The sequence below is a fragment of the Mycteria americana genome, chromosome 1, assembly GCF_035582795.1.
Source record: "Mycteria americana isolate JAX WOST 10 ecotype Jacksonville Zoo and Gardens chromosome 1, USCA_MyAme_1.0, whole genome shotgun sequence".
NCBI lineage: Eukaryota > Metazoa > Chordata > Aves > Ciconiiformes > Ciconiidae > Mycteria > Mycteria americana.
In genome coordinates this window covers 45095814-45112319 of record NC_134365.1, presented here as the reverse complement: position 1 = coordinate 45112319, position 16506 = coordinate 45095814, and the positions used below count along the sequence as shown (strand labels likewise).

The window sequence follows — 16506 nt, the reverse complement described above, 5'->3', positions numbered from 1 at the left end:
GGATGACAAGACTGCCCACATGGATATTTCCCATGTGAAGAAGCTTAATTTTCAATTGAAATGCATTTTGAAATTTATCTGGCATGGTAAAATATTTAAATGCAACAGCCTAGTATCTTCCCTCCTAATATAATTTATCTAAGACAGATGTAGTGAATCTTTTATTTGGAGGTATTTCTCTTTTCAAGAGTCAAACAAGGTGTCACTCCCAGGTTGGCTAAAGTTAGGAGACATGAATCTCAACCTGAATTCCCTCAGGAAAACTAAAGAACAAGAAGAAGAAGACAAAAATAATTACACATAGCCTTATAAAAAGGTAGGAATTATTGGTGGTTTTCTCAATAGTTTCCTCAAGGCTTGCATGCATCTTTTACCAATGGATGAACTGTTGGCCTGAAACTCCACTCTGAACAAATTTCTGTAATGCTCAAAGGCAAGTAATTGTAAACTTTCAGGGAAAAATATATTTAGATAGGTAATTTTCTGTTCTTGTGATATACTTTTCCTCTGCAAAAAACTAACAGCATAGAAGCATGCAACCTTTAAAAAAATTTACAAGCACTTTAAGTTTCGCTGCTTAATTTGATATTTTGGTTGATTGGTTATTCAAGACATCTAAGCTTCATAAATCCCCATAATTTTTAATCCTGTAATCCTTTGCTCTCTTTTATTCCCACTTAACTATTTTTCCTGTATTGTAGCATATTTGGCGATGAGAGAGATAAATGACAACTAGTCAATTACCTTTCTTTATTACTTTGATAAAAACTGGAAATAACTTTGCTGAAGCCAGTGAAAGTATAAACCTGATACAAATGAGAAAGATTAAAAGATTAAGGTATAATAATAATTGACTCTGTAAATCAAATTCCCGTGTTCTCTTTGCAGAGGCCAATAGCAACTCCAACTACTGCCCCTGTGCCTTCATGGGTGGAGACTGCCTTGTAAGCAAGCAAGGAAGACCCAGAAATCTTTATAAGGCAGTATTATACCCTACATTAAAACTACTGATCTGTCTTAAAATGAATAAAGCCCCAAACCTGTACAAAAACAACTGCATATAATATCATTCAGTATAAAATACCTCACTTTTTCAACAGCTCTGCTTATAGACAGCACTGGCCTCCGAATTGTTGAAAGCCGCCATTTCCAGAAGCTTCAAAACCAACCTAATTTCCATATGATAACTTTAAAAAAAAAAGAGAAAAGCTGGATTCCCAAAGGTAATTGATTATAGTTTAGATGGGGTCTAGGGACACACTGTTTTCAGTGAAGGAACCTCAGCTCTGCAGCTTTCTTCCCATTTGCCTATCAGAGTTGAAATTAGTTGATTGCTGGTCATGCTGCAGCTTTCATTATTATTTCTACCGCTTACTTTAAAATGGGCTGAATTAAGCCACTAACTGATAGAAGATTAATAATTTCAACAAACATTGATTTTATTTGTATACTTTCTTCCCCTCCTTACATATGTGCCCAGTCTTCTGAAGAAGCGCAAACTTCAATACAGAAATCAAATCATAATTGCAAACGATGTATTTACCATCTTCAGGGGTCCTCACGAAAACATCATTCTCTTCAGACAAGGCACTTTCTCCAATTGTGGTAGAGGCTGCGACTCTCATTTTATAATTTGTGTACTTTTTTAAACCTAAAAAGATTAAGTAAAAAAATCTTGACTGTTGACTTCTTAAACATATTTTTTTCCTCATAGCTACTTATAAAACTGTAAAAATGGTTACTGTTCTAAGAGTTTTTGATACACATTTGTCACCTAAAAGACAGAATATGTATCATACCATTTATTTGGGAAGAGCCAAATAAGCACTCAGTCAAATCAAGAGATTTTGAAATAAGTCAGCCAGCTTCAACCCTGTAAATATCTTTAAGAATTTATTTGTCAAAACAAAGGATGTGTATGTGTACATCCAAATATGTGTTTCTATTCTATATGCATTACCCTGATTAGGATAAATAAATGCTTGAAACCCCATGAGGAATGCATTTTCTTCAATTACTATCAAAATTATCATCTTAAAAGAAGAAAATTATTAATGTCAGACAAATACTGTGAAAAAAATTCAAGTCTGAAAAATAATTGACAATTTAGGAATATTTTCCTATGTGGAAAGAAGAGGTTGAAGAAAAAATTCCAAGAAGAAATCCATTTCACAAATTACTACTCAGTAGAGTTCACAAATTACCACTTGGCACATTTCACAAATTACTGCTCGTCTTACCTAGTCCTCTCCTCCCATCTCACATTCCCTACATACCCCTCCTCAGAGACAAGTCTGTCAGTAGTGTCCCAACCTTGCTTTTACACTCAGTGGTGTGTGTGTGTGTGTATGTGTGTGGAGGGGGGAGATTTGGTCCAGCTATCTTGCAATTGGCTACATTATATAAGGTTGGAAAAAATAATTTTGTATAATGTATTTGCAATTGATTAGGTTTTTTTTAAAAATCAAATGACACTGTACCTGTCATAAGTAAGCTGTTGTTTGATGTTGTGGTGTGGAATGCTCTTTTTGTATCCAGTTCCATCGCATAAACAGTATAATGAATGATTTTCCCATTGGGATTTGCTGGAGGATCCCAATACAGCAAAACAGAGGAGGAGCTAATATTCTTGTAAGATATATTTTGTACTGAGCCTGGAACTTAAACAAAAACGGAAAAATAGAACAGTAAGCAAATAAATGATTTAAAAAATTTTTAAATGTTCAGTGAAAGAAGTCACGTATGTTAACTTTGACAATATCAGAGTTACAACATTTTACCTTGTTCACGTGTCCTGACCGTAAGAACTGATGGTGGTCCTTCTCCAACAGCAGTGAAAGCAGACACACTGATTGTGTAGTCTGTGAAAGGTACGAGGCCCTTTACAACATATGACAGTTCTTCAGCCAAAATGTTAATGGTATACTGATTATCTGTGATTAAATGGAGAGAAATAGTTACTTACTCATAACTCTTTTTTTCCTTTTGCATTCTAAACTCACTTTGACACAGTGACCTGGAACTATTTTATTATTGCTGTGAATTAACTTTCACAGCAATTACAAAAATATAAAAAAAAGTTTACACTCTGCCTCTTAACTCAATCAAGGAGAGGCTATTATAGGTCCATTTTCATATGTACAATAGATAGATTGGTCTAGATGAAAGAATGAATGGGCAAGAACTAAAACCATGAGGTTTATACTGACAGCTATCTACAAAAAAATTAGAGAGAAATCTCCTAGGAACTAGGAAAAGGCATACTTGTAGATGGCTTAGTGTCTCCAGTGACTTCACAACCATGGCTCCTAGGTTGATGGAGCTTTTAGTTTTGTTTTAATTTTTTTTTAATTAAGAAAGACAGATTCCCTTTTCCTTGCCCTCCCAACGGCGTTATAATAACTATACTTGAAATGGCTCCCCTCATAGATCCCTTCACACTGGTATTTCTAGCAGAAGAGTTGTGGTCAGCAGAATGAAGAAGTCATACATGCCCAAAAAGAGTTTTTAGTGCATCTGCAATAAAGCTCAAAGTCAGCCAAACCCAATTGTGCTAGTCAAAGTCATGTTATAAAGCAGCCATTATGCCACTGCAACATGAAAAAGTGTGGGTGCTTCACATATCTGAGTATCAGGCTCAGAGTTTTGCAAGACCAGCATTAAAATGAAGGCATCTAAAAATCAGCAGCCCCTGTTGAAAATTTGGCTGTCAACAGCTTTAACTACTATCATAACTACTATAAAATAATACTTGTATGCTAGATTACAACAGACGTTGTCTGAAATCAATTTTTCAGCAACACAGACATCTTTTAGCAACTCAATACCTCAAGCGGAATGAGGCCATAAAAAGAAGATTCACATTTAAAGCACTGTACATTTCTCTGTATGACAAAGAAGATTCTTCAGGATTAATATAGTACAGAAAAGATCCACTGTAGTTTGAACTAATGGATTAAATTCTGGTTTTAGATACTGGTGTATATGGAGGAATTCAGTGACTTTAATAAAAAAATAAAAAAATAAAAACTTGACTTTCTCCCTACTGTTCAAAACTCACTGTAAAAATTTAGAGTGGTATTTTCAGTCACTGCCTGTCAACTGAGGCCTGCTTAATGATTTGTAAATATCCATACTTGGTAAAGAAACACTGGTCCATTGATAATACAGAACAAGTGTACACACTAATGACATCACCATGTCATGGGGTCATCTCCACCTGTTTGTCACCCATATAGAAAAGTTGTAACTTTTTGACCTATTTACCTTCACTGACATTTGAAAACCTATTAGTCAAAAGGCTTAGAGAAATCAAGGTCTCTGAAGGGCTTGGAGATATGTTAATCCCTGACAATCACACCTGCTTTGGCAACTGTAATAACTGATTGTCTGTGCAGCTTGGCTGATGGCTTTTGGGTGCTCCTTTCACTAGGAAGAAGGTCAGCTGGGTGACAAGGGGCTAGTTCCTGCCTGTGTGGCATTCCCATTTGCTTCAGAAGGTTATTTGGTAGTAAAAAAATCCGACTCCAGCAAATGACCCATTCATAATTTGCCTGAACCATGTGCTAAAGATAATATCTGGAACAGTGATGGGGGTCCTTGAGAACAAAGGAGCAGATAGAAAAATATCCTAAAATATCTTACCCAAAGCAGAATGTAATTCTGCAGCTCCATTTATAGTAGGCAAATTATCACGAGATACACTTGTAAATATTACTGGGGAAGCTGTCTGAATGCTGGGAAACATTTCAGCTGAACCTTCATATAATTCATCGGCTGTTTCCATTGAATTCCAAGTGGGAGAAGGTTTGACGTTTTCATTTATCATGTATGGTTCCAAAGTATCAATCAAATACTAAAAATTAGAAATACAAAAATAAATCACAAACCTCATCATCACTAAATTATTTAATTAAATTTATATATAATATAGAAATAGTGTTTGTATATTTGTGCATATATACACACACATACACTACATAAATGTTGGCATACAAACATGATCTTTCATTACAACAATAATTAATTTTGAAAAATACAATATTTCTCAAGAAAAAGCTCAGCTAACAGTAGCCTACAACCTTGTATTCATTTTTATCATTTAAACAAACACCACATTCTTTTTTTATAATTTCTTAAAATATGGGTTTTAAAGTAAAGTGGCAATTTTAGAGCAAGGCCTTTAACTTTAATGCTATATCTTTGGAGTTATCTTTAATAGACACATATTTGAGTTTGGGAGATTCCATTTGTACTAAGCATGCTCTGAAACAGGGTTGCAGGCACTGAAAACAAGAGGGCTTCAGAAGCCCCTACTGAAGAAAAGGAATAAAAGGTTGACTAGATTGCTGAGAGGGAATAAGGGGAGAGGGAGAAAAACAGAAGCTAATGAAATAAAGGGGAGAGGGCAAATAAGGGAGTATATGTGTGAAAGGGAGAATGAAAGGGAGGTAAGGGATATAGAGGTCCACAGGACAGAAGGGGCAAAAGGCAAATGTTGCAAAGGCATGGCAGTAGATATAAGGGGAGCAAGAACTACAAAGAGAGGAACAACAAAAGCAGAAGAGAAAAGAGAGACAGCCTAGGGCATAGGTACAAAATGGTGTGTAAGCACTAGATCATTATGCCCCTTCAGAATCTGGGACTGAATCCAGGACTCCAGTGTCTCTAAATTGTTCTGCTGTCATCTGTGAACACTCCCCACTCACACATATGGCCCCCTTCACTGCCAGAAAGAGATGCTTTTACAGTGATGTAACTAATACACGTTAGCTCTCTCCCTACAGACTCTGGGTGGAGAGAGGGCAAAGCAGCTTTTTTACTGCTGTAACTAGAGGGGGATTAACCATAGGCAGAGATACAGCATCAATCTCACCTAAGTACCAACAGGTAAAAGCTACATATGACTCATCTTCACCAACATTTTATAGCAAAATAGTAACCCATGTGGAAATACTTTTTGCCGCTGGGGATTTTCCACTTATAAGATAACAGCCTTTTACTGCTACTAGTTTTCGAGCACTGTTAGCACTGTAGATCTGACAGTTCAAATCCTGTAGATGTTCTAAGCTTGGGTCATTGGGGTTCTAAATAAAGTAATGTTTGTTATGGTTTGTTTTGGTTTTTAATTAGAAAATTACATTCAATAAACTATAATAAAGCAGCAATGATGCTAAACTAAGAACTTAAAATTAGGAAATCCCATCATGAAAACATCTCTGTGCAGACAATTTTCATTTTTTCTGTGTCTGTACTATGATACAATCTTTAATTATAGAGTTATATACTTTCATTTTCCAAGGATGCCTGCTTGGTTTAATGAATGGATCCTTATCCTAATTTTTTTTTCCCCCCTTACTCCTTATTTAATGTTTGGCTCCAGGGCTCTATTTAATGTATACCATTCAACTTGAAAGCAAACTCCTTCACTGAGCTCTACATCAAAAACTTAGATTCTGTGTCATATCTAGAGAAAGACATCCTTGTCTAAAAAAAAGAATCAAACTTTGGGCACCTATGTTCAAAATTAATTCCAAAAAGCCCTACCTCAGAAAGTGCTCAATCCTGAGCTGAATGTTTGCTAGGCATCTACAGTTCTGTGCTGCATGCTCCGAGCTGCCCCGTCTAAGCATGTAGAGCACATCAGCACCCAAAATCCAGAAGCTAGACTGACTGACAGCATAAACCTCCTAAAAGATTTGGTACGGTAGATGTGTGCAGATATCCTTAATATACAAGCATAGCATTGAGTTCAGCATGTAGTATCAGACATGTAAATTCAAGGATACAAATGGGGGCAGAAAGTCTAGGGGTGTTTGCCTTGCAAGCAGAGCACTTGAAAAGCTTTGGGAGACTTATGTTGAATTCACTTCTCCATGGGATTCATACCCACGTCTTCTAGGAGTTTGCCTGAGTGGCTATGTGTCGATCTAGGCACCTAAATCTGTACTCTTACTGTGAGGTCACCCTATGCTGCAAAGAACTCAAGGGCTAGAAGGGATAGTAAGACTGTGGGCTATGGCTTCCTGCCTTCAGTAGCTAAGAAATTCTGGATCTTTTCACCAGAACTATTTATTGTTTTCATGTTGTGGAAACAGCATTATTGGAATCTTTAAAATCCAGCCAGAGAAAGAGCGTGGGGTGAGGAAGGTGGCTTTTAAAAGCATTGAAAACTCATCTGTGGTGGCTAATTCCACATTCTATACCTATTGGATAAGGCAGAGAAGCAAATTTAATCTAGCAAAGAAATCCCTATTAAAAAAAAACTAAATACCTTATTTTTTCCTGTGAGAATAGTGTTTTCCAGAGTCACCTTTGTTTCCTGCACATGTACTTTAACTCTATACTGGGTAATGATTCCATTTGGTTGTCGTGGCTTCCTCCAAACAATTTTTATATATGTGGCTTCCACTTCTGCTAGATGTAAATCTGATACAGCACCTGGGACTAAATATTCAAGAAGAAACTTGATTTAGTTAAACATCTCTGATTATTACAAGCTTTTTCAGTGTGCAAAGTACAATAGACTTTTAATCAAATTTCACATCTTTATCTTTTGAGTTGCTCCTGTGCAGGTAGAGAGTTACTTCACATGTTTTTTTTAGCAAAGAAGTTACAGTTTTAAAAATATGCACACAGTTTTTTGACATGTATAACATACGTATGAATACGGTCAAATCCTAAGATGGTGTAAATCAGGACAGCTCTGCTGAAGTCAGTGCACTGGAAGCAAGAAGACCTTTGCTAGCTTACTATATGGAACCTCAAGTATATTGAAAATGAAAGCTTAATTCTAAATTCATCAAAACCTTACAAGAATGAAGCAAAAAGCTGGGAAAAATGTGAACATGATACATCTTGTTAATTTCACTTTCATAACATGTTTTGGTTCAATTTCTCCTTTAACTATGCAGTAATAATGATGCTGTACTTTGCATAGGACTGCCAGAGATCAGAAACTTTTACATTCAATAGAATGATATTCAGTTTTGATATGAAAAATAATTTTTTCCTAATATACCACAGAAAAAGACAAACTTGAAATTACTTGCATAATGAAGGTTTGTAGTTTTGGCATTAAAATGGGACATTCTATGTCACTCTAAAAAAAAAAAAAACACCACCAAAATCCCCTTTGGCTTCTGATGGTGAGTTTAGACAGAAGATAAGCATGGCTGTAGTGAGGCAGGCCATCTCTGGAAATTGTCCCCGAGAGCTGACAAAAGCAGATACTTTGGATACTTCAGGAAAGAATACGATAAATAAGGATAGGTGTTCCTCCTGCTGTTACACCTTGACAGCAAGCATTGCAGCAGTCACTGATTGAGAGTCTTCCTAAATTTGTGCTGTGTGGCATAAACACAACACAAAAATAACCATCTTGAAACTGCCTGCCTATTACACACTGATTCTCAAATTTTTCTGGTTCCATCTTCAGGTGCAGACTAATAATCCTGCACAATCTCACACACATGTAAGATAAAACTGCGTTTCTATAGAGCAAAGGACTCTCACCTGGTGAGCGGACTATGGGGAGCCAAAACTCCCAAAGGACAGAGTAGATGGCTCAGGGGCAGAACTAACCATTTGATTGCCCCAAAACAAGATCTCGATATTGGGTCTGCCTCGGAGTTATGGTCCCTGGTAAAGGTGGCTCCATCAGAAACAGGCATGGGGCCTTGGATTTGGTGAAAATTAAGTCAAACGAGATGTTTAATATGAAACATTCGGGGCTGAACAAACCATCCGGGCGGGTGGGGGGGGAATCCTGCGCTGTTCTTTCTCTTCCACTTGCTGCCATCTAACGGGTGAGTGGGGGACCTGCAACTTAATTACCGTATATAAAAACTAACTACTTTCATTCAGGCATAAACTACGTTTCTTTCACAATCTTTGAAGGCTTCTGATAGCAAGTAAATTTAGTGACAGTGTATGAACTCGAAAAAAATAGAGAAATCTTCATAATAAATTTTCAGCTAATTTCTTCCCTTAGCTTAATTATCCCTCTCTTGTGAGACTCCTGTAACACACCCATTCTTTCCTTTGCAAAGTACCTAAAAGGCTTTGAAGGGAAAACTGAAACCAGTTATCATGTACAGCCCATTTACTTCACTTCTTTACGCTTACATACCATCTGCAGGAGTGAAAACTGTAAGGTTAGTCTTTGGCCCCACCCCAGCACTTGTCTCGGCACTGACGTACGCAGTGTATGTTGTAAACGGCACAAGGTTACTAAATACAAACTTATGATCTTTTGTGCTGTTATCCAGAATACGACCTGGAATGAAAAATGAAGAGATTCTAGCTCAAAAATAAAAACAGTCCATTATTTGCTTATAATAAATATAGCTACTTTCCAGGATGACGAACATGAAAAGCCAAATTTATTTGTGAAAAAACTAGTTTGGCATTAACCTCATTGGAAATAATACTGAATGCCTGAAAAAATCCCCCAGAACTGTCTCAAGAAGATATGGGGTTTAAGAGGTGGGGATTTTTTGTTTATAAATAAATTTCTATTGCTTTTCCTGTGTGGTCCCATAAAAACATTATTATACTGCTCATTATCTTCTCACTTAACAACAGGCAGTTATATAATTTCTTTATATATACACGTCTGAGTTTAAAAACTTACAAAAACATCAAAACAGACTCATACAGTTGATTGTATACTACATGGGAATGAAAATCCTCCAGAGATCTTCAACAGAAAGATAAAAGAGTAAAGGTAAGATACAGAATGATTTGGATGTACAAGCACCCTAGTTCAGCTGCGAGCTTAGCCTGTCATCTCTCTAAAAGAGTGAGGAAAGTTAGTTTCCTCCATGCTTAAGAATATATGATGTGAATTTCATTGCATACTCTTCCTCATGATGGACAGACTTTTCCCTTAGAAGTAATCTAAAATCTATTTAAAAGTCTAATAGTAAAAAGGATACATAGCACTGCTTTTGAATATTCATTCTTGATTGGCAGGGACACTAAGTATGCAAGTGCAAGGAAATAATCACAAAAAAGACATTAAAACATCAATTCAGACTTACCAGATGGTCCATACAGCTCAACTCTGTAACTAAACTTTCCTGTTACTATGGTTGGTGGGTCCCACATCACTGAGAAAGACTTTGCTGTAATGTTGCTCTTGGCAAAATTTTGTGGTGGATCTTCTGGAACTTAAACAATATTGGAAAAAGTCTTTGAACATAAAATAATTTATATTAGGATTTCCAAGAACCACATAACAGACAATTCATTTTAAACATAAACATTAAATATTCTGAAGGGAAGCTACATTTAAAGCACATCTCATTAAAATGACTTATTTTTATTTCATTTCTTTTTTAAGGTAATGCTCACAAAAGGTATCGAGAGCTGGTAGTATGCAAACAATCCTTAAGAGACAAAAGTGGCAGGGATTCTACCAAGTTTAGCATGGACTTCATCATGATATAGATTACATACAGAAGATGCTCAAATATGATTGTGATGCTCAGCAATACAGAGCTCACATCAGGTACATTTTTCTTCCTTGAACAGGTTCTTTTTTCATATAGACAATACTTCATACTGAAGATTTCTGACAGCACTAATGGTATACATTACTATCCAAAAAGATAAAGCTAGAAACAATTAAGCTTGCAAAAACATTGCATACTTGAGTAATTTTCTATTTTCATGGAACTATTCAGATAAATTAAATTAATCCCATACTCATGTGATTATGGAGTCCGATCCCTGTCCTTTCTAAAGTATATCGTACTGTATTGATAAGTTAATAAGAGATTACTATTGACATGAAAATCTGCATCCAAAGACAACTAAAGGAGGCAGAATCCAAATCTGAATCCAAAGACGACTAAAGGAGGTGGAATTTTTTACATCCATATAGAGTAAAAACAAACCTGATTTTCAAAAATACTGCATACCCAAGTAAAGTTATGGAAACTGCTTGATATAAATTTCTATGAAAATCAGGTCTTAGTATGTCATGTGTAAGATTTAAGCCAATATGGAAATATAGACTGATCCTGTAAACAAATAAGCAAGTTAACTAACATACTACTCTTAAAAAGTACTATTGTCTTTTGTAAAAACTAATGTACAAATGAAAGAAATCAAAAATCCTGTCATTCCTAGAAGATATGCTATAGATTGGTCAGTAGTGACTACTTAATCATTCTTAGTTAACGCAAATTGCATCAGCTACCATTGCACATAATTCTGAAGTATGATCTTAAGAGTCCACTTTTTTCTTTTTCAAGGTTTAAATCTTTTTCTCTTTGTAGAAGTATCCTCCCCTTGACAGCCATCCCAGCAAAGGAAATATTTGCATGCTGGGTTTTCAAAAAATATTTATAATGAAGCATTTTAAAATGGTTTAAAGAAGTAGCCTCTTTTTCAAAAATCAAAGCAAGAAAAATATCATCTTTGTCAAGAACACAGGAGAGCTTCAGCATGGCTCAGAAAATTCTGGTTGCAGTGGCAGAAATAATTTTCAACATTTTAAAATGGAACAGCAATGAGCTATACAGTAGAGACATATATCACCTTCCTCTGTGTGGTGAAATGGACATGACAACAACTCCGTGTCATGCTCCTGTGTGAGCAGGAAAGTGATATTCAAAAAAATGTGGTCTCCATCCTCCCACCTGCTATCACAAACTATAATCTATCAGTTCCTCTCCCTCAAGCCTCATCTCAGACACTCCAGTGGAGGACTGATATGTGAGGATTTGGCCATATGAGAAACTGGTAACTTGGAGGGGGTGGCTAGCGTGACACTAAAGAGATTCTTGTAAGAACCAAGACATTTGGAAAAGGGAAATGGATTTCAGAAATTACAGACAGACTGGATGGATGATGGTGCTTGATACTGGAGGGGGAACATGTTACAATAATTGCAAAGCAACACTCCTAAATCATGATTTTACTGTATAGGCTATATAGATAAATACAAACTTTAGATGTAAAAACATCTTTCCCACTGAAGCAAATGAAAGGTAAGAAAATAAAAATAATGAGGCAAAATGTCTATTAACTCATAATGCCTTCCCTAACAAATCACCAACCAACTCCATGGCCAGCCTCCAAACAGGTTCCTTGGCACACAGGCCTGCAGGACTTGGAGGGGAGCACTTTAACAAGCACCTGAATGCTCATAAGGTGAAGGTCTAATAGAAGTGGATCCAGAAGCTTGGGTGTGCCGGTGTGCTGCTGAGAGGAAGGATTTACTGAAGCTTTGGTCATGAGGGCTGACTGTGGGTGTGCCTGCGGCTCTGGGCACAGTACACGTCCACCCACACTAACCAATAAGACAACCTCCCTTTTCCCAGACCATGCTTTAATGGATGAACCCTGGCTCTTACAGGCAGCCAGTAAGCAAGGACTGAAGATCTTATCTTTCCAACAGCTGACATCTTTCTATGTATTTGGCAGAACTTAACCCCACTGCATAAGCTTTTCATCACTTTCCAGGGCCGCCTTATTAACAGTGCACCTCTCCTAGGATGTTAACAGGGTGAAAAATAAACTGGAAATTAGCCCTGAGATCATTAGAATAGAAACTATACAAATTTTCATTAACCCTAGACAGGACAGCAAACTAAGGATATTTCAATTCTAGCAAAGCAATTCAAATGAACAGTGCTAGGAGAGAATTACATTTCTTTTCATCTGAGCAGTGCTATGAATTCTGGATGTATGAAAGGGGCACCCAGTAACACCTGTGTCAGGCAAAAGAAAGAGCACCAGAATAACATTCCTCTAGAATGCCCGTTTGGTATGGCTCTATTAATAACGTTGCCCACTACCTAAGCCTTTATAGAACTCCTGCTCCTGGACAACCTTTGTTTCCAATTCTAACTTCTCAGTGCATTGGAGGTAATCTAAAATCAACTTTCCTAGTGTTTAAAGGTTTCTTCAGCACTGAACAACTTTCTGCAATAGGTCCAGATTGAGGAACCATGGGACAGGAGTTTTCTTTATACTGCTTATTTTTCCACAAAGGCAAAGAAGCTTTAAGTGCATTGCTATGTATACAATACCCATACTTTTTGAATACCATGCCTTACACCTTTTCTCTTCATCTTTATTTTTAATTCTCCTTCCATTGTGCCATTAATTGCAGTTCTTAAATTATCCTCAGTTTTTCGTAAAATTTGATCTGTCCTGAGCATACTTCGGTATTTTTGACTTTTAGTAATAACTGAACTCCCACTCACTGTACATTATTAGATACATTAATAGTTATATACACTTTCAGTTGATTCCATCAGGTAAAATTAAGTAAACATGTAAATACAAGAGCGTGACACAGATAAAGACAGATTCGGACTGAAGTACCTTACAACATAACTTCAAACTGATATTTTTAAGTTTTCATATAAATCTGAGGACTTTATCTCCATTTGAAAGCAGTATATACCTGATTCTGGAGTCCGGACAATTGCACTGTCAATGTAACCTGCTTCAGTGGTAACTGCAGAGACTTCAAAAAGATAGGTGGTATATGGCCTGAGGTTAGTTATAACAAAACTAATTGGTTCATTCCAAACGGAGCTCATTTGACTCGGTGCCTCTGTACTTGGTGTAACTGTAGTCCGTGAAGGAATTGTGGATTTGCCAAAAGTAGTTGAAGGAGTGGTAGTACTCCACAAAAATGATTCACTATTATCCTATAAAGACAAAATATGACATATGATAAGCTGCATCTATAACCTATAATTGTAAATATATATAGATTTAAAAAGGCAGACCACCTTTGAAAGAAAATCATCCAAAATTGGTTCTCCTTTTTATACTTCAATCTCCAAATTTAGGCTATCATTTCGTTAGCTGACATTGCTAGTACATCCTGTTAGTGAGAGTATTATAATTTTCTGCCTTATCCCAAAAGTTCTCAAATCTGACTGAAGAGAAGCAAATCTCTAGGATTCATTTAATTATTTCCAGATTCCATTTTCAGCATTCAGTCTCTCTCTTAAAAAAAAGTCACCTAGTGAGGTCCTTCTACATCACATTTATGTTATATGTATGTATGTGTATATACATATATAGCATACATATATCCATATATAATGGATAAGACCAGACAGGGGTTTCCTAATCCATACTGTCAGGAGATACCTCTGAAAAACTGATAGACATTACAATAACCAATGCTTATGATTCAGTAGGTGGCAGTCTCTCTTCTCAGTGCTGAATTAAATCAGCCTGATGTTGGGAACCTTCGCAATGCCTAAGATGATCTTCCAAATAAAATCTGAAACCAAAGTCCTAATAGTTTTTATAATTTAAAACTGCACTTTTCATTAAAGTACTAAGCCTAGCATCCGGGGGGGGGGGGGGGGGGGGAATAAAATAAAAAAAAAAGGAAAAAAAATTAGGAAACTTGACATCCGAGTAATCACAACACTCTGCTCAGAATAGAGGAAAAGGAGAATAAACACTGGAAAAGAGAATTTTCTTCAAGAAATTTTGAAAGGCATACATTGGTTACAGGTCTGAATCCAATGAATAGTCAAAATTCAGAAACTTTTTCATGAGTGCTTATTTTAAGAACAACTCAGACTACAAACATTCTTTTAAAAAATTACTGCTAAGAGTGGGCCTTTTTATTTTGATATGAAAAGTATTTAAATAATGTTGAAATGTGATATACAGAATAAAGCATACATTTAAAATATAAAAAGCATTATCATACTATATATAAAAAATAAGATATTAACATTACAGTATGTCTGCACTGACCAAAAAAAAAGAATTCTTGCCTTTTCTAATTGAATGCTGTAAAAAACAAAAATAAAAAACAATGAAAGCTGAAAAAAATTCAAAATTATCTATTTCATCATTTTCTGTTAAAAGGACACCAAATTGACCCTTTCTCAGTATTTTTACTTCGATTAAACTGAGCTTTTCGAGGAAAAGTATTCCATTTAAACAATTTTGGACAGAAAGGTTCTTCTTCAACCATTCTATCCTGCCTTGGGCCTAAGTTTGTAAAGTATTTGGGATTGTTCTGAAAAGCAAGCCTCCAAATTTTTTACATCTCAAAATTCAAATGTAAAACTATATCCTGCGGCTTGACTCTATTTCTAATTTAAAAGGTTTATAGCACTTACATTACATTCTGGTAACCTCCCAGACAGAAGGTCCTCTACTTTAACCAAGACATCTTTCACTACAATTCCACTTCTTGCATGTTTCACACTAATCTTGAAACTAGTTATCTTTCCATTTGGTTGCCGAGGGAGAAACCAGATCAGATTTACAGCTGAATAATTTAGGGCTTCAACTGTGAGATTCACTACTTTACCTGGAGCTTGAAAACAAAACAAACAAAAGCAGTGAGACATACTTTTATTCTCAGCAGTGGAAAAAAAAAAATCCCTTTTTTTTTTGTAATGCCATTTCTAGCTTTCAAACCCTGAAGCAAATAAATAACAACCTTTCACAAATACATGTAAAGTAGCTGATATGCAACCAGCTCTTTTCCAATCTAGTTTAAGTGAGAAATATAATTATTTCAGTCTCATAATAATAATGTAATTAATTTGGTCAACTTAAAAATATTCTTCCTAGAAGCAACTCATCTACTGTATCAGAAGTAGCAAATTTTTGCCCACTTTTGTTTATTTAAGAGCATATGACAGCACGGAGTGTTTTATTTCACTTTACCTGTGTCATCTTCTCAGCTTTTTGGTAGCTTTGAATAGCTCAATTTGATTTGAATATTCACTATTACTACAGAAATGGTGTTCTTTGTATCAGCGACAGTTTCCAAGTCCTTTGTAAGAGCATCTGTACTAACCACAGCACAAAGGAACGGGATGCAGCATCTAAACAAGATTTTACAAGCTATATGAACTTTCCTGAGAATTAGAGCACTGTAGCTCTCTCTTAGTCCTGTCTGCATGGCATGAGCAGTAGAAGTTCCTGCGATAGCTAGCCTTAGTACTAAGGAGAAAAGGGTTATGCTGCCTTAAAAATATGCACACATACAAGTGTCCACAATTACAGGTATTTCACAGCTGAATTGAGACAGATCCTCCAAGCCTCATGTTCAGCTCTTGCTTAGGTCCTGCTGAGTCTTTTGCAGATCTTTCACTCCCTTCCCCCTCCTCCCACACTACAGCCTTTATATTTGAATAATTATACCTTCTGTCTAACTTTCCTACTTTAAACTGTACCCCTTAATGTTGATCAAGATGTTGGGGTTTCTTTAACCATCAAAGCAAAAGTTAAAAAAACAAAAGTTGAGAAGGTAAAAGTATAAATGTTGTATCAGTGACACAGAACTCTCACCTAGAATTTGAAGAAACCTTCCAATTACATTTATAATAAGGGATTTTAGCTTTAATAAAATGTGAGCAGAAATGCATCAAAAAGTAAAAAGCTAATGTTCTCATAGGGAGAAACGCTGATGCCTCTGTCAAACATGAGTAAATAAACGCACAGAAATAAGGTTTTCTACCAACAATTACATACAAAGAATAGTTAAAAACAATG

The 16506-nt window shown here is 36.0% G+C and overlaps 1 protein-coding gene across 1 annotated transcript in view; it reads right to left on the bottom strand.

The window, feature by feature from the left end:
- PTPRQ (protein tyrosine phosphatase receptor type Q) overlaps positions 1 to 16506 on the bottom strand; it is a 145165-nt gene that overhangs the window by 87758 nt on the left and 40901 nt on the right. Inside the window, exons 22-30 of the mRNA XM_075496279.1 lie at positions 15120 to 15319; positions 13424 to 13673; positions 10044 to 10172; positions 9131 to 9277; positions 7274 to 7446; positions 4645 to 4855; positions 2781 to 2933; positions 2481 to 2660; positions 1544 to 1651 (exon numbers count right to left, since the gene is read on the bottom strand). Coding sequence (XP_075352394.1) covers positions 1544 to 1651; positions 2481 to 2660; positions 2781 to 2933; positions 4645 to 4855; positions 7274 to 7446; positions 9131 to 9277; positions 10044 to 10172; positions 13424 to 13673; positions 15120 to 15319 — 1551 coding nt within the window. The remainder of the gene's footprint in view (positions 1 to 1543; positions 1652 to 2480; positions 2661 to 2780; positions 2934 to 4644; positions 4856 to 7273; positions 7447 to 9130; positions 9278 to 10043; positions 10173 to 13423; positions 13674 to 15119; positions 15320 to 16506) is intronic.